This window comes from Sesamum indicum, linkage group LG8 (assembly GCF_026168435.1).
Source record: "Sesamum indicum cultivar Baizhima isolate 11 linkage group LG8, ASM2616843v1, whole genome shotgun sequence".
NCBI classification, from domain to species: Eukaryota; Viridiplantae; Streptophyta; class Magnoliopsida; order Lamiales; family Pedaliaceae; genus Sesamum; species Sesamum indicum.
In genome coordinates, this window is record NC_142664.1 from 5,066,499 (window position 1) to 5,091,213 (window position 24,715).

General features: G+C 32.3%; 1 protein-coding gene across 1 annotated transcript; it reads right to left on the reverse strand.

Annotated features, from left to right (window-relative positions):
• Positions 1-18,852: 18,852 nt before the first annotated feature.
• Positions 18,853-20,734, reverse strand: LOC105167794 (uncharacterized). The gene is made up of 3 exons (XM_088883491.1): positions 20,450-20,734; positions 19,487-19,849; positions 18,853-19,326 (listed from the first exon to the last, which is right to left on the reverse strand). The coding sequence occupies exons 1-3, from the start codon at positions 20,732-20,734 to the stop codon at positions 18,853-18,855; spliced, it is 1,122 nt and encodes a 373-aa protein (XP_088739617.1).
• Positions 20,735-24,715: the final 3,981 nt, after the last annotated feature.

Consider the following 24,715-nt stretch of genomic DNA (forward strand, 5'->3'; position numbering starts at 1 on the left):
CCCAACCCACCTATGTCATCTAGCAATTCCCCCAAAAACCAAGTCCAATTTTTCCTGTTTTCTATTTGAACTACAACCATGGCAATAGGAAACATGTTATCATTCTCATCCCTCCCTACAGCAACAAGCAACTGTCCACCATAACAAGTTTTCAAAAAACAACCATCTAGACTAATGATCGGTCTGCAACCATTTAAAAAACCATTTTTAAGTTCTAAAAAGCTGACATACATTTTATTAAAGATTGGTGGATCTGAAACCTCAACTTTTTTAATAATCATCTTGCTGCGAGGGTTAAAATGCCTCACTCTCTCACAATTATCCCTCAGTTTTTCATATTGAATAGAATCTTTCCCTCTAATTTTTTCAAGTGCCTCCCTTCTTGCCCTTTGAACTTTTTGTTGACTCACTTGAACCATGCATTTTCTCAAAATTGATCTATTCAGCTGTTTAGTTGGAATATTCGGATGGTCTCTAATTGCAGATTCCATCCTTTTGGCAAGATATGAAGCTTTTGCATTCCTGTTATCATATGTTCTGGCACATGTGTGAGCCCCTTGTATGCTTTTGATTTGAAATTCATCTTTCATTACTGGGAGACATGAATTCTCCAATTACAACCCTCAAATTTGCATTTTGCAATAACCTTTGATTTATCATTTTTATGTATTCAACATCAAAGCCTTTTCTGACTCACCGGTCTCTCAAAACCTCCCTAAAACATTTTGTATTATGAAATTTCATCCCAACAACCAATTCACATGTCTTTATATTTTTGGTTCTTTAAAAAAATCATGTTTTGGTTGTGAATCTTCATTATCAGAATTAGGCAAGCTTTCAAGTTCATCACTTTCAACATCATCACTAAACCAATGTTCATTTTCTCCAGTTTTCAATCTTTTTTAGTTGGATTCTTATTCACGAATATGTTATCATCACTTGAGACTTCAAGGTCTTCTAAAACAAGACTTGGGGTTTTAGTATCACTTGAGGATTGATCAAGATGATGATAGTCCTCATCAGTAAAATCATCAAATTCTGGTGAGGACTGATTTTCAGCATGTTTTATTATTCTTCACCACCCTTACCATTACTACCATGCCCTTGTTCCCCTTGCCCCTCACTATTCAACTTTTCCTCAACACCCTCACACACAGATCCTATCTCATCCCTACCATGTCCCTGCCCCTCACAATTCAGCCTTTCCCCAACACAGAACTCAGCCCTTAATCATCCCCCGCAGAAACACTAACATCTAAATCATCTTCAAAATTAACCCCATCTAGCAAGTATCTAATTTCTTCCTCATGTTCACTAGAAACAACATATCATCTTTTTCTAGTGCCTGAATAGGCTTACAATTACTTTCTTCTACATATATTTCTATAGGCAAATATATCCCTCTATATTGATTCTCCAAATTACATATACAAATATCAAGGAATTCATTGTTAATACGTATTAGACCATGTTCTAATGGTGAACCTAGAAATTTATAGTAAAAGGTCATTGTGCCTTTCTTCCCACGACATTTGTCATAACTCCTAATTCGTACATTCCTAGAAAATCAATATCTATCCCTTCAAAGACCTTTTCTATACCCCCTATATATTTAGATTTGTTACCATCCACAAATCTACCACCATACCAGAAGTAAATATCATGCAAATCATTACTCTGCACATGGAGGAAAAAAATAAATACAACTTTTAAAAGGAGGAAATTCTCAAACAAAGAGAACATTATAAAAGTAGATACACACATTTATCACATGGAGTTTTGGAAACATTTATATCATCACTAGGGAGCAATTAATAACTGTCAATTTTCAAACAGGCCCACATTTCTTAAATATAACAAAATATAATAACACAATATAATAATTCTCAAATAGGGACCACATACTATCATAAAAAGTCTAAACATAATTATTAAATTTTACAAACTATCACAAAAGGTATAAGCAATATTATGCAAGTCACTACCAAAAGTGAATATCAGACAAATCTCAAATAGGGACCACATATACATAATAATTCACATAAAACTAACATACCCTCATTGTCTTGCACAGTTCACTAAGTCCTAATCTTTCCTTTTTCTTTTGTCTTTATATAAAATCTAAAATAAAATAACATAACTAATAATCAGTTCTTTAATCAAGATATTAAAAAAAATACAAAATACATTAAAGTAATCTGAAAAACTGACCTCATATATTGGTTGAGCCTCTTTTATTTCTCTCCACTAGAAACCACAAAAGAAAAAGGCCTACATAGCGAAAAGTCCTAAATTAGTTCTTCTAGCGAGAATTTATTTTTAAAAATCATCAAAAATACCTTAAAGTAATTTGGAATCATGTATTGTTGAAATCTCGTTGATTTCTCTTCAGCCGAAACCAAAATAAAGATCACCTACATAGTAAAAGTCAAACTTTTATATTTAAAAATTTAGTAAAAAATTATAAAAATCCTAAATCATAACATGACTACAAATATCGTAAACTTTAAAATCCTAATGCAACATAAACACGACAAAAATTAAAAACAAAAAAAAATACCGAAAAGTAGAGAACCCACAATTAACCTCTTTTTCTTGATTATACAGAGAATTTTCTTCGTGATTTAATGGTCAGATTTAGAGATTTTTGCAAAGAAATTGAAAGAATGGAAGGATTAGGGTTTTATCTCAATCAGTCGACGAAGTAGGGATGTCTGGTCTAAACTGGTCAACAACCCCTTCATATATATGAAGGGGTATTTTAGTCTTTACCCTAGAAAATTAGACTATCATTGACCGAGGACAGTATGATTTTCTTTTTATAACAAAGGGGGTGAAATTGGCATAACACAGAGGGGCAAAATAAATCTAACCCCAACCTAGATCCTTTATGGTGAAAAGGCCATCAAGGTAAGCTTTCACCTACGAGATTAGCCTTCAGTAGGTGCCATGATAAGAACGTCATCAACATAAACCAAAAGGCCAATAAAACCATAATCCTCCCTTTTGAAGAACAAACAATAATCATGCTCAGACTTCTGGAAACCATAGATACCCAAACTCCATGTAAACTCCTGATTCCATTTACGTGAGGCTTGTTTCAAGCCATACAATAAGCATTTGAGAAGGCAGACATGTCCAAGCGCAACATAATATCCTTTAGGAGCATCCATATAGATTTCTTTGTCAAGATGTCCATGGAGAAAGGCGTATGGGCTATTGAAATGCAGTGGCAATAGCCAAGAACAAGCAGACGGTCACAACTTTTACAACAGGAGAGAAATGCTTAGTGTAGTCCACCCCTTCTACTTGCATGTATCCTTTGGCTACTAACCTAGACTTGTAGGGTTCCACAGAACCATCGTCATTCCATACTATATCACTAGTATGATTGGTGTAAGTTGGAATCCCAATTTTTCTTAATTTCCATATCCATTGAAACTTGAATTGTTGGTTTTAACTCATACTCCATTTTTTTATTTTAGTGAATAGAAAATAAACTTGAGTAAAAGTTACTTGTATGGAGGAGATCAATATTAAGCACTTAATATCATATAAATTTGATGTAAAGCTTGGGGTTAAAAATCGACTATGATTAATATTTTTCAACTAATGCGTATTGGACTAGTCCAATAGTTCCACAATAATCAAAGGATCTTCACAAAAATCCTAAAATTACCTGATGGCTAACTTTTAAAATAGATGTTAACACTCTAATGCTTAATTTAATAACTGATTACTGAAAAATAAATGAAAATTTCTTGAGATAACGTAAGATAATGGTGAAATAATTTAAATATGTGAATATAAAAATGGAAGCTAAAGTAAACTTGTGAAGTGCAAAAAAAACAAAATGAGCAAAAAATGAATATCCTTGTTGTTTGCCGAGAATGAAAGGATAATGAGTTTGAATAACTTGAGTTGCCCTTTGCAATTACAACATGACATATATTTATAAAGGAATTCAGAGTGGAATGTGTTAATTAGTCATACCAAGCTATACATCATTAGAAAACAACGGATATTAGTTCACTAACAAAAGTATCTAAACCTAATTAGTACTTATCTTGACAAAATTATGAATGCTTGAATAGTCATTGGCAACAACCTGAAAATTTGGGAAATGGTTAAAAATAGCCTGCAACGTGGAGAATCTATGTGACATGTCATCCCCTTGTGCCTTGAGTAATGTTATTGAGTTATACCTATTTTAAGGCCTTTCCACAACAGTTTAAATTTAGAAGACGTGGGTTTGATATCTTTGGTTTGGGCTAGTGGGTTGGTCTACTGGGTTGATTGTTGGGGAACCACTCTTTTATTTTGGGTATTTTGAGAAATGATTAAGGAAGGCATCATCAGTAATACGGACATCGTAAATAATATGCACTACAATATTGTAATTATTATGAATTACAGAGCATCATAGTCATAACCTCCAATAATAAAAACGATGGCCTACCTTCTTTTCGTATTTTTCTGAAAAGAAATTGGAAAGAAAGGGAAAGAAACTAGTGCTTAACCACCATCATCTCATTCGTCTAATGATATCTCACACCTTTGAATGGGGTTCAAAAGCCTCCCGCATTTAGCTCCATTATTACAAAGGTAATAATTACATGCAAAGTATAAAAGAGGCAAAAAATTGTTTAGTCATAAGTTTAATCTATGTTAGGACAAGTGTAATAGATGACAACGGAATCAGGAAGAAAATAACCTTAGATACTTTTAATTGGTTTCTAGTGACAATATCTAGGGGTTGCAAAAGATTCCTACAATTTTTTGGCATTTCGCAGTTTTGGTCTAGAATTTGCAAAGAAAATGCCAAAATAAATCATGTGCAATGTCTTTTTTTTTCCTTTCCATGTTGGCAAAGGTGAACCAATTAAAACAAAAGCCCCAATTTAAAAATAAACTATGTGAGGCATACATGATTTGTACCGGCTACTTTTTTTAAAATTCAATCAGAAGGACTAAAATTGCGATGTGCCAAAAAGTTACGCGATGCGCCAAAAAGTTATAGAACTCTTTCTATTCTGAAAAGATAAAAGATAAAAATATCAAAATGTCAAAATTATAGAACTAAAAATATATTTAAGCCTTTATGAAAATATGATTTTATGTAGTAAGACCAGAGAATAAAGGTTGCTTTTCATGTGTGATTATTGATGAGAAAACGCGGTAAGGATGGAAATAAATTAATTATTGTTTATTCAGCGACTAGTGAAAGATGTTAGGTTGTATTTGAATTGATGGATTTGGATTAGAATGAAGAATTTGGAAAAATGCTTTCAAATAACTCCATTGTAAAAGAATTTGAAATTCATCCATATTTATCAATACTTAGTTCAAAATTAGAATATAAGGATTTGATATCCTTTAAATTTAAAATTATCCAAACAAATTCAAAGAACTTTCTATCAAGATTTTAAAATTCATAATTTCAAATCACTTGGAAAAAAATGACTACTGACTACTATTTTAATAGCTATGAACTAAATACTATGGTAAATAAGTTTTATTGACCACGGTTAAATAAAATTGTTGCAAAAATATAGATTTTCCATTAAGAAAATTTTGTTTGCCATGGCTTTTGGCCACCCTCGCAGATAACACGGCCAACAACCATTTTATAGTCGTAGTCAATCACTATTTGCTACGATTTTTTTAGTTTTAACCATGACAATTAGCCATAATGAAATATTGTCTTTTTGTAGTGAATCTTTCAATGCATTATTCATATCAAGTTGCAAACTATCCTTAAAGTTCCTTCACACACAATCTAATTATCAATCGAGTTACTACCTGTAAGTTCATTTCATGTATTTATTATTTTTACTAAGCTCTAAAAAAATATTAAATATATAAAGATATAGGCACCATTCATAAACAAAGAATCCTCAATTAATCAAAGGGATCATAAAAATAATAAATACAATGAATGTTTGTGAAGACAGACGTGTCCAAGCATAACATTATATCCTTCAGGAGCATCCATATAGACTTCTTCGTCAAGATGCCCATGGAGAAAGGCATTATTGATATCAATTTGGTGTATGGGCCATTGAAATGCAATGGCAATGGCCAAGAACGAGCGAATGGTCACAACTTTTGCAACAGGGGAGAAGCGCTCAGTGTAGTTCACCACTTCTACTTGTGGGTACCCTTTGGCCACTAACCTGGTCTTGTAGCGTTCACATAATCATCGTCCTTTAGCTTTGTTTTTTAGACCTATTTACAGCCAATAAGATGCTTCAAGATGGTAACGGAATAATCTCCTAGATTTGATTATGCTCAAGAGCCTGCAACTCTTGGTCCATAGCATTCACCCACTGAGGAATAGAGGAATCCTACTTGTAATTTCGTGGTTCTCTGCAAGAAAGATAGTGAAGCCGCAAATCCCAAATATACAGGACTAAAGGTTGTGATACTAGGGGTAGAAGTATGATCTATTAGGTGACAGACAAAGTCAGTGAGCCAAGAAGGTTTGCTATGAGTTCTTTGGGAATTGCGGATAGGAGGAACAGGGTCAAGGATGACATCAGTGTGTCATGGAGGAGAATTAGATGCATCAGTTGACAAGTCAGAGGATAGAGGAGAAGAAGTAATTTCATCTATATCAGCAATTAAAGGGATGTTAGGTAAGGGTGAAGGATCGCGTGGTACAGCCCGAGAACACGCAAGCGGAAGCAGTAAACTAAAATGCAGAATAATTAAAATTAAAGCGTAAAATAACGAATCCAAGGGGTGTATCCTTGGAGTTCCCGGACGTTCGATGTATAGAGAAATAAAATAAACATATACGGGGCTAAGGCAAATATTCATAGACCGAAAATAATAAAGAAAGTATAAATGTTATACCTTCATTTTTTTATTGTTTAGTTGAAACGTTGTTCACTTGGGGTTCCAACGCAGGAACCCTCTAATTTGTCCACACCACACCAGAATCGGAAATCTCAATATTCTCTTTGCTGGAAGAGAACAAGAGAAAAAATCGTTCCAAGAACAAGAGAAAAAATCGCTCCAAGAACAAGAGAGAGAGGGAGCGGCTGAGAGGTGCGAGAGAGGAGGAGGAAATTTTTGTTTTATTGTATATTGTGTAATAATAATCTTTCTTTTATAAAATTATACATAATATAAGATATTTACCTTGTATAGATGTATATGAATGTGTCTAGGTAAATTCATTTATCTATATAGTATGTCTTCTTAATTCCAAATCAAGAAAATGGCTAAAATTATACTTTTCAAAATTGCAATTTGCTCACCATTTATTTCCTTCCATAGAATTTTTCATTGCGCTCAAGGGTGGGGGGGGGGGGGTTGACCGATTTTTGTGCTTAAAAATACAACCCAATGAATTTTTATTTAGATTCAATTTTAATAAAAATCCATCCAATGGAGCCCAATATGTATTTAATCCAATCAAATACATAAGCTCTCATTGTCTTTATTAATTAATAAGGTCCAACTTATTAAATAATTGACAAGCCCACTGTAAGTTAATTTCATTAATTTATCCTTGGGCCTTCTAGCTAATGGAACTTTCATTTGCAAGTAATCTAATTACTTGTGGAATTAATTTCAAACTAATTTCTTGTTCCTTTTCGATGATTTGTGTGACTCTTTAGGTTCATCTTTCAGCTAAACTTGGACCAGAGTTTAACATTATTATTAATTAAATAAAATTTAATTAATAATTCTTGATTAACCCTTAATCAAGAAAGGCCATCACCATGGGTGGCCATCTAACAACGCTCCACGGCTCTAGAGACTAGATGAATGTCCGTGTGAACATTTAGGCTCTTTAGTTCATACAGGTACGATCCTTCCGTCTACCGTCTCGCGACCTTAGTCTAGGGTATAAAATTAGGTGTCGGTTCTCATCCTGGACTAGGTGTCTATGCTTGATACTTGAGATCGCATTATGCCAAATTTATCGAAATAGGAACCTCCTTAATTGTAAGCCAAAACTAATGTTTTGGCCTCGCTTACAGAAACAACGGTTAATGACAATTACAAATCCGTGATTAATTTATATTCGCCAAAGATCTTTTTTTTGTTTACAATAGTAATTAATTATAGAAAAAAAATTATATTTCTGCTAGTGAAATGACTAATAATTTAAAATAAATATAACATTATATAGCAATAGTCATCTTAAATTGCTATCTATCTATACATGTACCAAATTAGGCCCATGTTGGCCCAGACTAGACTTTAGAGCCTTGTAACTAATTGGGCCTATTGGGCTTGACTGGAAGGACAGTTTGGAAGTTCAAATTGTCTGCCCCTAATAAATTATTTCAACACAAGTAATATATAATACAAATTCCAGAGTAGTAATGTCCAAATATCTGCCCACAACTCAAGTACCAAAGAATTCCAGAAGGCAGCCAGTTATAGTGATCAGTGATGAGCAGATTATGACCATCAAATTTCAACAGCTTCTTGAATTCCCTTTTTTGGACTTTTCTGATTTTGCCAAACAACCTCCAAGCTACAATTGTGTGGCATAAATGAGAGGTGACAGAGACCACATTTTTCAATGCCATAAATCTAATCCAATTTGAATTTCGGGTCCACTTACAAACTGTGAGAGAATAAGAATAAACTTTGGCACTTTCATCACCACCTACAATTAAATTCTTTTTTTTTAATTCAAGCACGGGAAGCAACTACATTAATAATAATAATACCAACAACAATAACTCGTATTTATTTCAAATTTATCGCTCGTTAAATTATTCGAATCGAGTCGAATACATCATTTTTTTTAAACTTATTTTAGTTAGTATCGAATTTTAAAATCTATCTTTGAACTTGATTTAATTATAGATTTATCCGAACTTTAATTAGATCAAACATATAAGTCCGGCTCAAGAAATTTAATTTTTTTAAGTATATTTTATTATTTTTCCACTAATTGAATTAAGCTCAAACCGACTCAAAAATTTTTGTCCAAATTTAATTTGTTAAGTTCAAACGAATTTTTTACTAATCGATCTCAATCGAGTATCGAATAATTTAGTTTTATTTTCAACCCAAATCACTTATATTGCTCTTTACAAATGTCCCTTGATAACATTTTATTTTCTTAGAAAAAAAAATTACCATGACGACGTCTTGCTTAAGTAATGACATCATAATACTAATTTTATATCATTACTATTAATTTTTCAATTTTCATAAAGGAGTAGTTTCTTTCCTCAATAAATATATAGAAGCATTTAATTTGTGTTGAATTTAGTTACCAATTTTGATTTTTGTATTATATAAATTGATGTTGCAGCCTAAATTGCCCTTCACATATATAAATGTGATCATGTATATAAAAACAAATAAATTATTTGAAATATGCACACAAATTAAATGAATTTACAAGACACATGACTTTTATGGGTGAATAGCAATTTACGCCCCTGTCATATTAAAAATTAGTATATTATTCCCTATAAAAAAAATATAGCAATTACCCTCCGATACTTTTTAAAATGAAGCAACTTCATTTTAAAAATCATAAAGGGGTAAATTGTTGTATTTTAAAAAATACAGTGAGGTAAATTGCTATTTATTTTTTCATAAAAGGGTAATTTGCTCATTTGCGATATCACAAGGGGGTTGCTTGCATTTTTTCCTGACTTTTATAGATGAAATGTAACAAGAAGTAAAGTATTAATTTATAATAAAAGAGTAATTAATTTAATACCTAATTTCTAACTATATATACATTGTCTAAAATGCATTTTTATGTATTAGAATAATTAAAAATCAATAATATGATAATATGTGAAAATTTACAAGTAGCTAAGCTAGATTTTTCTATTGAAAAATATTACCTAATTTCACTGTCTTTGTCCTGCATTTATTGCTTACACCTTTGCATGTACGTTTGAATATAATTATCTACTGACCGAATTCTTTTACATTTATTTTAAGTAATAATGCAAAACTACTAACTATCAGTCATTAATTACTTTCAAGAACAATATTATTAGAATACCTAACATTTTCTACTCTCATCTAATATTATGGAGAATCGAAAATAGGGAAAAATAAAGGGTAAATTACAGTAAGCTCCCACGAGGTTTGACATATTTACAAATATCTTCTCATTATTTAAAAAATTACGAATAGTCTTGATAATTTATGAAATTATGTAATTTTTGGATGGAGGTGTGAAATTGTCAAATTTTTTCTTGATATATATTTTTTTAAAAAAGTTAGTTAAAAAATCAAACATTGTGATGAGAAAATTTTAAAATTCAAAATAACATCCACTTAGCCCGTAAAAAATTTATAAGATTTTGAAAAATAAGTAAATCATAATTCACAGTTCACAAGGTCATTTTAATCGATTCATTACAAAAATTAAATAAAAATATAACGAATTACGATAATTATTAGATGATTATTAAAATCATAAGGGTATTGATAATTTTTTAAATAATAAAATAGTATTATAACTCGATTAAAATTTTAGTGGTTTTAATTTATCAAAAAAAATTATTTATTTTGAATTGAGGAATTACATGTTAAGTAGACAATGCACAACAATGACACTGGTGCAGCACAATAGCGCGCTTTAAATGCGGAGTAGACAATACGGTCAGCGACTTTCGTGAAGGACAATGTCAGTCTCTACGCCAGGCCCCTTACCATGCAAAGATGTGAAAGCTCTTTCCCACACACACACACACACACACATGTATGTGTGTGTTATATATACATACATTACATACACATCCATATATATATATATACATGGAGCAGTCCCCATCTTCACCTAGGGCAGTGGGATTGCCAATAAATACAACTGCAAAGAAACCACAATTCTATTCTCTCATAATCATAGTGCCATCATGGCCTTCTGATACCCCCACCACCCCCACCCCCCACCACCCACCCCCACCCCACCAGGGGTCTTAACTTTTGTCCTTAGAAAAAGTAATAAAGAAAGAAAGGGCTTTAGTAGAAAAGCCCTTTATCTCTCTCTCTCTCTTTCTCTCTCTTCATCACTTTATGATTTTCTCTCTCCTCACTACTCTCTCTCTCTCTCTCCTCAAACACTTCAATCATAAAGCAATCGATTACAAAATGATTTACCATCTCCCTCTCACATCCATCTTTTCTGCTCTGCCAAAAAAGTCCTGTACCCTTCTGTCCCTTTAGCATTTATTACTCACCTCTCGAGGAATGGGCCATCTGGGGAGACACCCCTAACCCTACTTACCCCACCCCCCCCCTCTCTCTCATGTCAACTTCTAATGGGTACAACTTTGTTCCAAGTGTCGATGATTTTATCACCCCCACCAAATCCTAATTCACTTTTTCCCTTTTTCACCAATTGTGTTAAGTCTTTTTTTACTGTTTTACTGTTCATCTACATAGACTTCTTGCACCATCGTTGTTGGTGGGAAATTCTTGCAACCCACCCCACGTGAAATGGTTGTCGAGTGATGAGTACTTGCGTTAATTGTTGCTGCCTATATATCAATTATTTCATGAATTCATTTACGTATATATATAACATCTATTCGCATCACAAAATTGTGTACATTGATTACTCTCACATGTCGTTCGGTACATATTATTGTATGAAAAAGATTAAATTACATTATCATCACCACATACATTTTCATGACAAGCTTTGTGGATTATATATATATATATATGTATGTATATATGTATATATGAAAACAACAAAGATTTTCTAAACCATTCCCGCTATGAGTTTTAAATACTATGTGCTCTCATTATCCATAGATTTTGAGTTTAATTTTTTTAAATATTACTAACGTCAGCCCCGGCTACGGGAAAAAAAAAATACGAGTCATGGTCATAATATGAAAATTATCAAGAATTGTATGTATTAAGTGACAATAAACTTTATTTTATGATGAAAATAATTATTGTACTTTTATTAGTGACAATAATTATGTAAAAATTGTCTTTGTTGATAGTTAGTGGCGTACAATTTTCGCATAATGTTGTCACTATAAATTAATAATTAGTAATACATGTACAGTGATGATCTCAATAATAATAAAAATATTGTCATTATATATAATTGAGTTATTACTATAATATGTGCTATTAATTATCAAAAGTAATAAACAAAATGTATTTTTTGATTTTTTACAAAATCATATATATTGTAGCATAAAAGAAATTATTTTAGTCTTGAAATTACTAGGTTGATTAAATTAAGATTAGACTTGTCTAATTCAAGTCTTGAAAAGCTGTAAAAAAAAATATAGTTTATTTAGATTCTTTGCACACTATCACATAATAATTGAAGGTTCAAAGAAATTGATCGATCGATGTCTCTAGCTTAACATATATAATCAATCGATATTTGGTCCAAAATTTTGATTTGATTTGAAAGATCCATCAATAAATGTAGCTATCATGAAGTTGGATTTATTGGACTCCAATATTACATGTGTAAAAAAAACTTTATGATAAACGTATTAATTGATAAAAATAAATTATATTCTCTTAAAAAATTATGCATTCAATCTCCCGAATTATAAAAGTAAATTATGTGCTAATGTGTAATCTTTAAGTATTCCTATAAGTGGCTTAGGGTCCTTCAAGTGTACTCAAATTTATTGTGGTGATGAGAGTCGAAACTATATATCATAATCTTTTATAATTAAATTAAATTTATAAAAAATGGTTGATAGTTTTTTACTTATGGTCATTTTCAGGTATCACAAATATAAAAATAGTAAATACATACATCTATTAAGGATAATTTGGCATCTACAATAACCTTTGTTTCATCTAGAAATATATCGGAACGTATCATAATCACTTTTAATTAGTACTTTTCAACTATATATATCTCCAATATAATACTAACCATTCATATGCAAAAAAGTAATTTAGATTATATATATCTTTAGAAATAATAAAAAATATATATATATGAAAAAAGACCAACTCGCGTATAAAAATTAAATTGTAAAAAACGAGCACACGTTATTTAAAAAAATTAATTATAATATTCTTAATTTCTTTGACTAAAACATATATATATATATATAAGAGGGATAGAGTGACCAGTGAGGCCTAAATTAATTGGCGAAGTTGAGACCCCATATCCAAAGAAATAATGGGTTCTCGGGTCTCACTATTGTATGGGTGTTGGTTTACTTTAATAGTAGTTATTGATTAGTATACATATTTGATATTGGTAATTAGTATATATTGATTGTCGATCATTGAAATTCATGTAGTTATTGGTTAATTATAATTTGTACGTATTTGATACTCCTTAAGGTTAGATTTAATTACCCAAACACCCCATACTCTTTAAAATATTGCAACTACATACCTTAATATCGTAGTTGTGATTACAAGTACACTCCGACAAAACTTTGCACAACCACCCCCAGGTACCTTGCACTAACACCCCCTTAATGGGTGTACCTATAATATAATAAAGTGCAGAGGGAGTTTGTATAATCATACCAGATTTAAAGGGTATCGATGTAATTCACCCTATTTGATATTGACAATTGACGTATATTGATTATTGATATGACAAAATTCATGATATAATCATAATCAATTAACTAAAAAAAATAAATTACAACACACTCTCCTGAAGTTTATAATAATTATAAATACTCTTTTATTATTTAAAAAAATTACAAATATCCTCTAAAATTAACGGTCGACTAACAAACACCTCTCTATAATGGTCTATTATAAGGGGTACTTTTCAGACGATCATTAATTCAAGAAGAGTATTTATAATTTTTTAAATAATTAAAAAATATTTATAATTATGATAAATATCGTAAAAATTTATCGTAATTTACAAAAGAGAAGGGAGGCGGGGGGGGGGGGGGGGGGGATGGGAGCGTGGTGGATAGAATTAATGAGGGGGGGGCGTGGTAGTTGTTGGATGAAGGGTTGAGAGTACGTATTTGTTTTATGATGTGGTGTGGGCAAATGTACAAATATCACATTCTATTTGGGTGGGGAAGTGTGAATATATAAGAGAGTCTTTTCGTGCTCAATATATTCGCTCGTCAAAAGGGATGATTCAATTTACACAGCCTTTGTTCCTTTCTTTTAATTCCTTTCATTAGGCCCTACACTGTCACTCTGTTTACTCTCTGTTACTACCCCCCCACCCCCACCCCACCCCACCCCACCCCTCTGCTGTCTCCATCTGTCAACACATATATACAGACATTCACTATTTATCTTCTTTCATTCTGTGTCTTTTTTACCTCTTTCTCTTTCCTTTTCCTTTTGCTTGTTGATTAATTTATCGTTGTTTTTGAATCAATGGATTTAAAAATTAGTTTTTTTTTAATTCTTTATAATAATTTTCTTGGATTTTATTGAATAGTTTTATATCGTAGAGATTTCAAAGTTTTCGACTCTCAGTTTGAATTATGATTGGTGAAATATTGATTAAATTTTAAATATTTTTTAATTATAATAGTCATTTAATATAATATATATTAGCATAAAATTCTAGTTAATTTATTTTGCAATTATTTGAAGAATGTATTCAACAGAAATTAATTAGACAATATTTTCTGAATTAGGGTTTAACAAACTATAAACCGAACATCACTATAAAAAAAAAATAAACAATAATACTAGTGATAAAATGTTAAGCGACAACTTCAGAGTTGTCATTAACGATACGTATCCCTTTAAAAAAAAAAAGATTCATGACAAAAGAAATAGTAATAATTTTAATATTGTTATTGATTATTTACATTTATACTAGAGAAATGTAACGTTTAATCATGGTTAATTGTCATTGTTAAAAAGAAATAGTCATTGATCACAACCACGAATGTTTATTAGTTGTGATTTTTGCAAGTGTGACTAAGATTAAATATTTGTCATGTCTAAAAGCCACAGCAGATACTTTTCCAATGCGAATAATTAAAATTTTGCATCGATTTTAATTATTTAACCGTACTTAATTAATAATAATAATTACCATAATTTTTAATTAATAGCAAATAAAAATATAGGCGATAGTAAATTTTCATCTCGTATTAGTGACAAGAATTTTTATTTTATCATTTAATTTAGTAGTAATAATTATTTTATAAAAAAAGGTTATTTGTAATAATTATTGGCAAAAGGTTGGGCATAAAGTCATTACTGAAAACAATTAGTGAGATTAAGGTGTTACGTGCAAAATACATCTACTTTTTCGTTGATAACTATTGTTTTGTCATTACGTGCGAATAGTATATATCTACTTGTACATAAATTTGTCACCAACAATAACTATTTAATTGAAAAATAAAAAAAAAATTATCACTTAATATATATAATTAATAGCAATTTCCTATTTAAAAATTTTATATGATTTTGGAGAAAATGAAATTTTAGTGCTGAAATTTAGATGCTGGAATTTTTTGTCATGTATTAATTGATTTTTGTAATTTAGAATTTTAAAATTTTTGCAATTTTAGTCCCTTTCCAAGAAAATTTGATTGAAAAATTGGATGTGACTCGCACATTTATCAATTAAATTATAATTTTAGTAATGTAAATCAGTTCGACAAAAAATGCCACCCCGTAAATTACAGATTTGTGGGACTAAAATTATATTTTTTTTATTATTATTTTTGGTAGCATGCATATAAATGTGAACCGAGGATATTAATTTAGCATCAGCGACTTATGACCTGTATGTCAAAAATAATAATCAAGGTGGATGCTTTTGAAAATCAAGAATCACGATTTTGATCAAATTAATAAAAAAATTATGGAATTGTAAAAATGAAAAGTTTGCAAATAAATCGTTTGGAATACAAATACGAAACATAGTTAGATGTGTTGTTGACATAATTGAAAATACAAAACTTATATGATAAAAAAGTGTACCTAACTACTCTTGTTTGACTGAATCACAGAATATAATTTGTTTGCTTTGAATAAATTAGACGTCCTGTTTCAAGTGCACCAAATACAGCGTCACTTCTTTTAAGATAAGACGTTACATAATTCTGACGTTGCACTGTGTCAGACTTTTCCTCAAACAATATTCAGTCACCGAACAAAAAGTTTGAGCGGAAATCGTGAGGGATAGGAGTGAGAAATTGTGGAAAAATAAGAAGCTCAATTGATCGAGAGAAAAATAGAAGACTGCCATACTTTCTTTCATTTCGTCAGAAATCTGTAACAGAGTGTTTGAGGAAGAAGACATCTGTTTGTTTAAATAAAAAATCCGCCAAGCCTCTAACCAATAGACAACAGCCATCTCATATGACGTGGACTAATGAGGAACCAAATAAATGACTGGACAAAACTAACTAACTAATCTGAAAAACGTAAAAGATGAAAACACGTTTTCTCCTTGGCAAAAGACGTTCATCCTTGATCCAGCAAGTCTGAGGTAACTCCAACTCCAGTTTCTGCAGAAGAAGCTTGTGAACCATCATCATCCACCATTGAAGCAGCAACAATTGAAGATATCCAACATCCCCCCCCCCCCCCCCCATGTGGATTGGGGGCAAGGCACACAAGACCGAACTTGGACAGAAACGTACTGAAGAGCTTCAAGGGCAGAGCTTTAGTGAAAAGATCCGCAAGTTAAACAAAACTGCGAATAAGCACAGGGGCAATAAAACCATCCTTGTATGCATCTCGAACGTTGCAGTCAATTTCGATGTGCTTAATACGTTCATGAAAAACAGGATTCGCAAGTATGTGAAGTGCGGCCTTGTTATCACAGAAGAGTGAAATAGGCAGAGGTAAAGAAACATCAAAGTCTGCCAATAGAAACGATAACTAGCGTAACTCACAAACCGTGGCTGCTAAACTGCGATATTCAACCTCCGTAGAAGATCGCGAAACCGTTGATTGCTTCTTCATTTTCCATGAGAAGAGGGCCTTCCCAAGGAAGATGCAAAAACCGGTCAAAGAACGCCTAGTATCAAAGCACGATGCGCAGTCGGCATCACAATAATCATGAAGATCCAAGGTGTTTGCAGCAGGAAAAAATAACCCAAGCGTAGGACAACCTTTAAGGTATCTCACCACGTGAAGAGCAGCATTCCAGTGAGTGTCACAAGGGTGATTGAGATACTGACTCAACTGTTGTACGGAGTAAGAGATGTCGGGTTGTTTGAAGCATAAATAGAGCAGTCTCCCTATTAGGCGTCTGTATGAATCAGGTGCTTGAAGCAGATCACCCGTGTTTGAATTCAATTTGAGTCCTGCAGGAAATGGCGTGGCAATAGATTTTGCTTCCTTCATACCTGTATCTGCAATAATGTCAAGTATGTACTTGGTTTGAGCTAAATATATGCCGTCAGGTTTACGTGCGATCTCCAAGCCTAAGAAGTAATGAGCATCCCCCATGTCTCTAATGGTAAATAAGTGATGGAGATAAGCTTTTACTTTCTGCAATGGTTCAACACAGGCTCCAGCAAGGAGAATATCATCGACATACACTAAAAGCGACACCAAACCATGGTCAGTCCAGAGGAAAAACAAATAATGATCATGAGCACACTGATTGAACCCAAATTGCTGCATTTTCATTATCAATTCAAAGTTCCATTGGCGTGAGGCGTGCTTCAAACCGTACAAGGACTTCTGTAATTTGCACACAAGGCCTGAATTCACATGATAACCGGCCGGGGAATCATATAGATGTCCTCATCTATGTACCCGTGAAGAAACGCATTATTAACATCTAATTGCTGAAGCAACCATCCTTTTGCTGCAGCAAAAGCAAGAAAAAGACGTACCGTTACAGCTTTCGCCACTGGGAAAAAACTCTCAATGAAGTCGACACCTTCTACTTGGTTATAACCTTTGGTGACAAGACGAGCTTTATGACGCTCTATGCTACCATCTGTCCATAATTTGGTCTTGAACACCCACTTATTACCAATAGCTCGTTTCCCAGGTGGAAGTGGTGTCAATGTCCAAGTATGATTCTCTTCCAGAGCCTGAATCTCTGCATCCATGGCCTCCCTCCATTCCGAAAATTGAGCTGTTTCTGCAAAAGAGTGAGGCTCCTGCACAATTGACAAAGAAGCTACAAAAGCAATGTATGCAGGAGACTTAGAATGCAGCATGGAAGAATTGTCTCGACACACAAAATCATTGAGCCATTGTGGTTTCTGAGTTATTCTAGTGGACCTACGTATAGGTGTGATTGTATGAGGAGTATTTGCAGAAGTCAAATGATCATGAGATGTTTTAGGTTGTACAATTTGTGATGATACAGTAGGCGGGGGAATAGATGACAAAAGAGGAGCAATGCCAGTACCAGCAGTTACAGTAGGAAGAGGGCAATCAAAAGTTTCTGTAGAATCATTTTGAGCATATGGAAACACTTCCACATGAAAGATCACATCTCTTGAAATAAAAACAGTGTGATCTTCTAAGTCATACATTCTATATTCCTTTTGTGTCATGGAATATCCCAAAAAAACACATTTATGAGCTCTCTTATGGAACTTGATTTTGCTAGGATTTAAATTCGTAGCAAAGCAAAGGCAACCGAAAGTTTTGAGATGTGAGTAAGTAGGAGGACGTCCAAATAACATCTGAAAAGGAGTTAACTAACCCAAAGTTTCAGTAGGTGTTCGATTTATAAGGTATATGGCAGCAAGAATACAAGCTCCCTAAAATTTAAGTGGAATGAAAGCTTGAAAAAGAACAGCTCGTGCAACATTTAGTAAATGCCTATGTTTCCTTTCTACCCTCCCATTTTGTTGAGGCGTATAAGGACACGAGGTCTGATGGATGATACCATACTTTTGACAAAAAGTTTGACAATTCAAGTTGATAAATTCGGAGCCATTATCAGAATGTAACATTTTTATTTTAGTTTCAAATTGCCTTTCAATCATGGCTGAGAAAGCAGTGTGTGGCAGGAACTTGGTCCTTATGTTTAATGAGGAATTCCCACAAGGACTTGCTAAAATCATCCAAGATAGTAAGAACGTAGCTGTAGCCAGATATACTGGGTGTTCTATACGGCCCCCAAAGGTCTAATTGAACCAATTCGAAGGGAACAAGAGACTGGGAAAGACTTGGTTTAAAACTAATTCTGGACTGCTTAGCTTTAGGACATATATCACATTGCATATCCACAAAATCATTCGAGATTTTACATTCAGGAATGTGTTTGATAGCGGACATAAAAGTATGTCCCATTCTTTTATGCCACACAAATTCATTACAGTCAATCATAGCACCACAAGAATGAGGTGTAGATACAGCAGCACTAAGCAGAGAAATGGAAGCAGTAGATTTCAGAATGTAAAGTTTATTCATCAAGACCCCTCTTGCCACCACTTCTCCAGTCTCTTGGTCCTGCAAGATGCAGCTGGACTGATTGAATACACATGAATGAATATTGTCACGGCACAATTGACTCACTGAAAGAATATTTACATTGAAATCAGGAATGAAAAAAAACAGAGGAAAGGCAAAGCTAATCAGAGATCTTTACGACTCTAATATAGGATATTACCTTTTTGGTTCCATCAGGTAAATGAACAAAATGTGCGCAAGATGGAGTGGAATATGACTCAAAACATGACAGAGATGCACACACATGATTTATAGCTCCTGACTGAATTATCCAGTTACCAAAATTTAAAGCAGAAGGCTTAAGAGTGTTACCTACGAACTGATCTTCAAAGTGTACAAAGTTCACGAAATGAGATATTGGATCAAAAATGTTCTTCTTCTGTTTGACCATTTTCAATAACCCAGTCACTAAATCCGCCATATCTGTTTTTGATTCACTGTTGGAAGCTGTATTCTCCACTTTGTTCACTGCTTTGGCTTCCAGATTACCAGAAAAATTATATTGTCCTCCATGCTGCCTTTTCTTATCATTCAACAACTTAAACCATTCTCAAGTTCCATGAATTTGAAAACATGTGTCGCGTAGATGACCTGTTTTGTGGTAGTGTGTACACACCAAGGATCGTTTATCAACATATGGTTTTCTTTTCTGCATTTGTTTTTGCATACCTTCCTTGCTATTATCTCTCATTCTAACCAGGTAGGCTCAATTGTTAGCATTATCTGCAAATTGATCTTGCACATTCCGTTTTTGTTCAACCGCAAAAATCATTGAAAATGCCTTTTCCAAATCTGGCAGCGGATCCATCATCAATAATTGACTCTTTTCTTTGTTAAAACTCTCATGGAGTCCCATGAGAAATTGCATCAATTGCATTGATGAATACATCTCTCCAATTGCTTTGTTAATGCCACAAACACAACCTCCACACGTGCACTTAGGGGAAGGGGCTAAACAAAACAATTCATTCCACAACTTTTTTATTTTAGTCAAGTAGGAGGTTAATGTCATATCACCTTGTGAAATATATGAAATCTCACGTTGTATTTGGTAAATCATTGGACCACTACTTCGTCCATATCCCATTTCAATTTCTAGCCACAACTCTCTCGAAGAACTTACATACATGAAGGCCTCCACGATTTCTTTCGAGATTGAGTTCCAGAGCCAAGATGTCACCATGAGATCTGCTCTTCTCCATTGTTCAAACAAAGCAGATCCAACTGGTGGTCGAGGAAACGATCCGTCAATGAAGGCAAGCTTCATTTTGCATCCTAGAGCAACGTACACTGCTCTACTCCATGTCAGGTAATTTGATCCAATCAAAGTTGTAGAAGTCGGTATAAAACTGGAATTGTTTGAAGGATGAATGTAAAGTACATCCTTCTGATACTGATCCTCCGCCATTTGTGGCGTATCTGTCATCCTAAAATACGGCTATGATTCAACTGTTTTGTGTGTCAATATACACGTTCCAGTATCTAGAGACCTTCAAGGTGAAGGCCCTGATACCATGTGGAAAAATAAGAAGCTCAATTGATCGAGAGAAAAATAGAAGACTGCCATACTTCCTTTCATTTCATCAGAAATCTGTTACAGAGTGTTTGAGGAAGAAGACATCTGTTTGTTTAAATAACAAATCCGCCAAGCCTCTAACCAATATACAACAGCCATCTCATATGACGTGGACCAATGAGGAACCAAATAAATGACTGGACAAAACTAACTAACTAATCTGAAAAACGTAAAAGATGAAAACACGTTTTCTCCTTGGCAAAAGACGTTCATCCTTGATCCAGCAAGTCTGAGGTAACTCCAGCTCCAATTTCTGCAGAAGAAGCTTGTGAACCATCATCATCCACCATTGAAGCAGCAACAATTGAAGATAATCCAACAGAAATGTGTACATTTCAAAAGTGTGTTTGTTGTGTTATCTACCTCTTTACAACAGGCAACTCTATTTATAGAGATGCCAGGACTGACGAATTAATCCAGCATTGATCTAGAGTTAAACATTTCAAACAAGTCTGAAGAAAATGTTTTGTGTTATCTACCTCTTTGCAGCAAATAGCTTTATTTATAGAGATGCCAAGACTGGCCAATTTATCCAACAATAAACATTTCAAACAAAATAGAAGAAAATGTTTGAAATGTTTTATCAGTTTTAAAAACGTTAAGCTAAACTTAAAATACGTTTAAACTGTTGCTTTATTGCTAGATTGATCCAAATGTTCTACATTCAATTCAAATATTCTGCTGCAAAAAGATAGGTCGGAGCAACACACATGTATGATTTCCACAAGTTCCCTCCAGTCTCCAGTAATACTTAAAGTATCAATTGAGATTTGGACTTAATATAAGTAGTCTCTTTTTGAAAATCCGATGTGGGACAAGTTGGAATTTTTGAACTGTTACAACCCCAATCTCAATATATATTTCCCAAAGCTCACATCAATCCCTCATTTTTTTTCAATGTGGGATATACACTATTCATCATTTTCAATCTAATCTATAAATTAATTAATGTGATTGACATTCAAATTATTAGATTAAAATGTTATTTCAATTAATATAATGTCAATTACAATAGTTTATCGAGTACTAGCTAGTGCATTAAATTAACTTTGGTACAAATAATATGAGAGACCAGAAAGAAAAAGAAAATGTCTCACATTCTCATTTAATTAGTATAGGCCTCCCAATATTAAATAAACTTTCTTTTTTGATGAAATATTGTTAGGAAACTTTACTTCTCATTCGGTGTTATGCCATATACATATATAGTTGTATTAAATTGACTAAGTATTATGGTCTTAATTAATCTTTTTTATTACATTATTAATTTAAAAGCTGTGGTACTTTTGAACAAGCTAACAACAACCATTTTGTTCTTTGGTTGTAAATTATATTGGCTTTCATTTTTCCATAGTTAAAAATGCAATCCCTTGTTATGATTTCTCCTCAAAGTTAAACACCTACTACCACTACAAAAATAAAAATATTAGCAATAAGAATGTTCAATGATAATTTTATATTGTTATTAAATATATGTAATAAGTGACAGTAATTTTTATTTTTGTCACAATAATGAGTTTTTTTTTTATAGTGATAATTATTTTGGAAAAGTTGTAATAGCAAAATAATTGTGCATAATTATGTTGTGATTGGAAATAAATATTGATATTTAGGCCCCCTGATCTATAATTTGTTTACATGTACAAATCAACCCATATTTTACGAAATTACAAAAAACGATCCTGGCAGTAAAAAAAAAAAAGTAGGGGTAGTTTGTGTAAATTATTGACATTTCTGAGAGGTGTATGTGTAATTTTTTGAAAAATAATTGTGGTTTGCATAATTAATGTTCAAGGCTTTAATGAGTGCATACGTAATTTTTCAAAAAGTAGGATGGTTTGTATACATAAACGATAGATTAAGGGTGTAGGTTTAATTATCCCTTATATTATATTATCGCCGAATTATATCACTGAATATATATAGTAGTGATAATTTTATTCATAATTTTTTATCACCGATGATTATATTAATATAAATCAAAATTATTATCATTTAATGCATATCTTTAATGATAATTTGAAAATTGTGACTTGATACCTTATTATCCTAACTAGGGGTACTTTTAATTGATTAAAACAAGACGATAAATGAAGCCAAACCAACCCTTTTATCCTTGTTATAGTGAATGAGATCATACATAACTCGAACAATCATTTGACATAGAGAGAAAATTGACCATTTCTTATGATTTATGTAACTAGAGATATATAGTGTATCATTTTCCAAAAGTAAATTACCCATCTCTCCATGTATTCTTTCCCCTCAATTTATTCTTAATCACTTATTGTTGTAGCTTTTGATCAAATTGGTGTTCCGTCCAGCGATGTATTATCTTCTTTTGGTATTATATATACGAGTCTCGGGGGTTTATTGCAAAAAAGTAGCTCTAGGGTGAAGAAGTATTGGAGTTTATAAGTCACTCAAATTTTTCATCTGCAAACAATATGAGATGTTGGCTACATTATCAGCCCCACAAACGAAGAGTGTGGAAAAGACACATGGGCTCGTCTCATAGACAGCACCAAATGATGTAGCTTACAACTTGACCCCTGTTTCCAGCAAGGTATTGTCTAATTTGACTTTGTATAAGCATCATGGTATTGTCTTGAAAAGACGTCTTGTTAGGAAGAGGAAGTCTCGAAACCTATAAACTATTAAAAATCCTCATTTGCAATCAGCATGTGACGTTTATTTACATCACTTATATATATATATATATATACTTCACACGTGGGAGGATGTTAACCCGTACCCACCATCCATTCTTGTGTAAACATATATATGAATACATTTATAATGATTTCTATGCCACATATATCCAGCACATATCTTACCTAAATGTTAGCTTATTAATTGATATGAACAATTTAACTAATTTCTATCAAAAGCTTCTATGTTTGAATTTGCTATCGATTCAAGGAATGTATTAATCGGTACATAACTTGTAAGTATCTTTGTAAATTATTCATCAGTAAAAAAAACAGAATGTTGAAAGATAGAAAATTAAGTGACAATACTATAGTTTTCATTAATATTATATGTACTAAATGACAATAAATTTTATTCTGTCACTATAATCATTGTTATTATTTCAATAACCCTACAAAAATAATATCATTACTAATAATACAAACTCCTGGAAAAATAGTGGAATCAATTCGTTGTTAATTTACCTTATCAACAGAATTGAACAAGAAAAATATTTACCTAATAATTAGCTCATGATTAATAATTTTAGGATCGAAATTTTTTGCGGATAATTTTGCTAGAAATTATACTAACGAAAAATCTGTTGGTAAAATTTAGGAGGCAACTTTGCTATTTTTTTTTTTGCGAAGCCAGCTACAAAGTTTTGCAATATTAAAATTCCTTTCTAATTATTGGAAGAAAATATTTTATTTCTAATGTTAATTTTAAAATCACGAGAACGTAAATCCTTATACCTTACTATAGTTGTTGCTAATTACCAATAAAGTTACTATCTTTTTTAATTTTTCTAGCTATTGGTATAATTTATTGTAGTGTATAATGACAATATTTAAGTAGATCGATATTGTCAGTATAAATAATTGATGACAAAAAATACTATATTTAATATTTATTACTAAGTTGTCACTATAAATATATTACTAATTATTTAAATCATAATTTAATGCACAATTCTCGTCACTATAATTATAGTGACATGATTAAAATATTTTTAATTACAATTTTAAAACTACCAATTAATATTTTATCATTAATTTTATTTCAATAATTTATGAATCTACCTCGACTTATAATGATTATCGAAGTTGAAATCTCCTAAAT

What these genes read in the sequence shown, in the direction of transcription:
- LOC105167794 (XM_088883491.1), bottom strand. Translation starts at nt 20,734, where the DNA reads ATGGCGGAGGATCAGTATCAGAAGGATGTACTTTACATTCATCCTTCA. An exon ending in TCGTGGAGGCCTTCATGTAT is followed by an intron (nt 19,850 to 20,449) that starts GTAAGTTCTTCG and finishes TTGAATGATAAG; the next exon opens with AAAAGGCAGCATGGAGGACA. An exon ending in TACCTGATGGAACCAAAAAG is followed by an intron (nt 19,327 to 19,486) that starts GTAATATCCTAT and finishes TGCATCTTGCAG; the next exon opens with GACCAAGAGACTGGAGAAGT.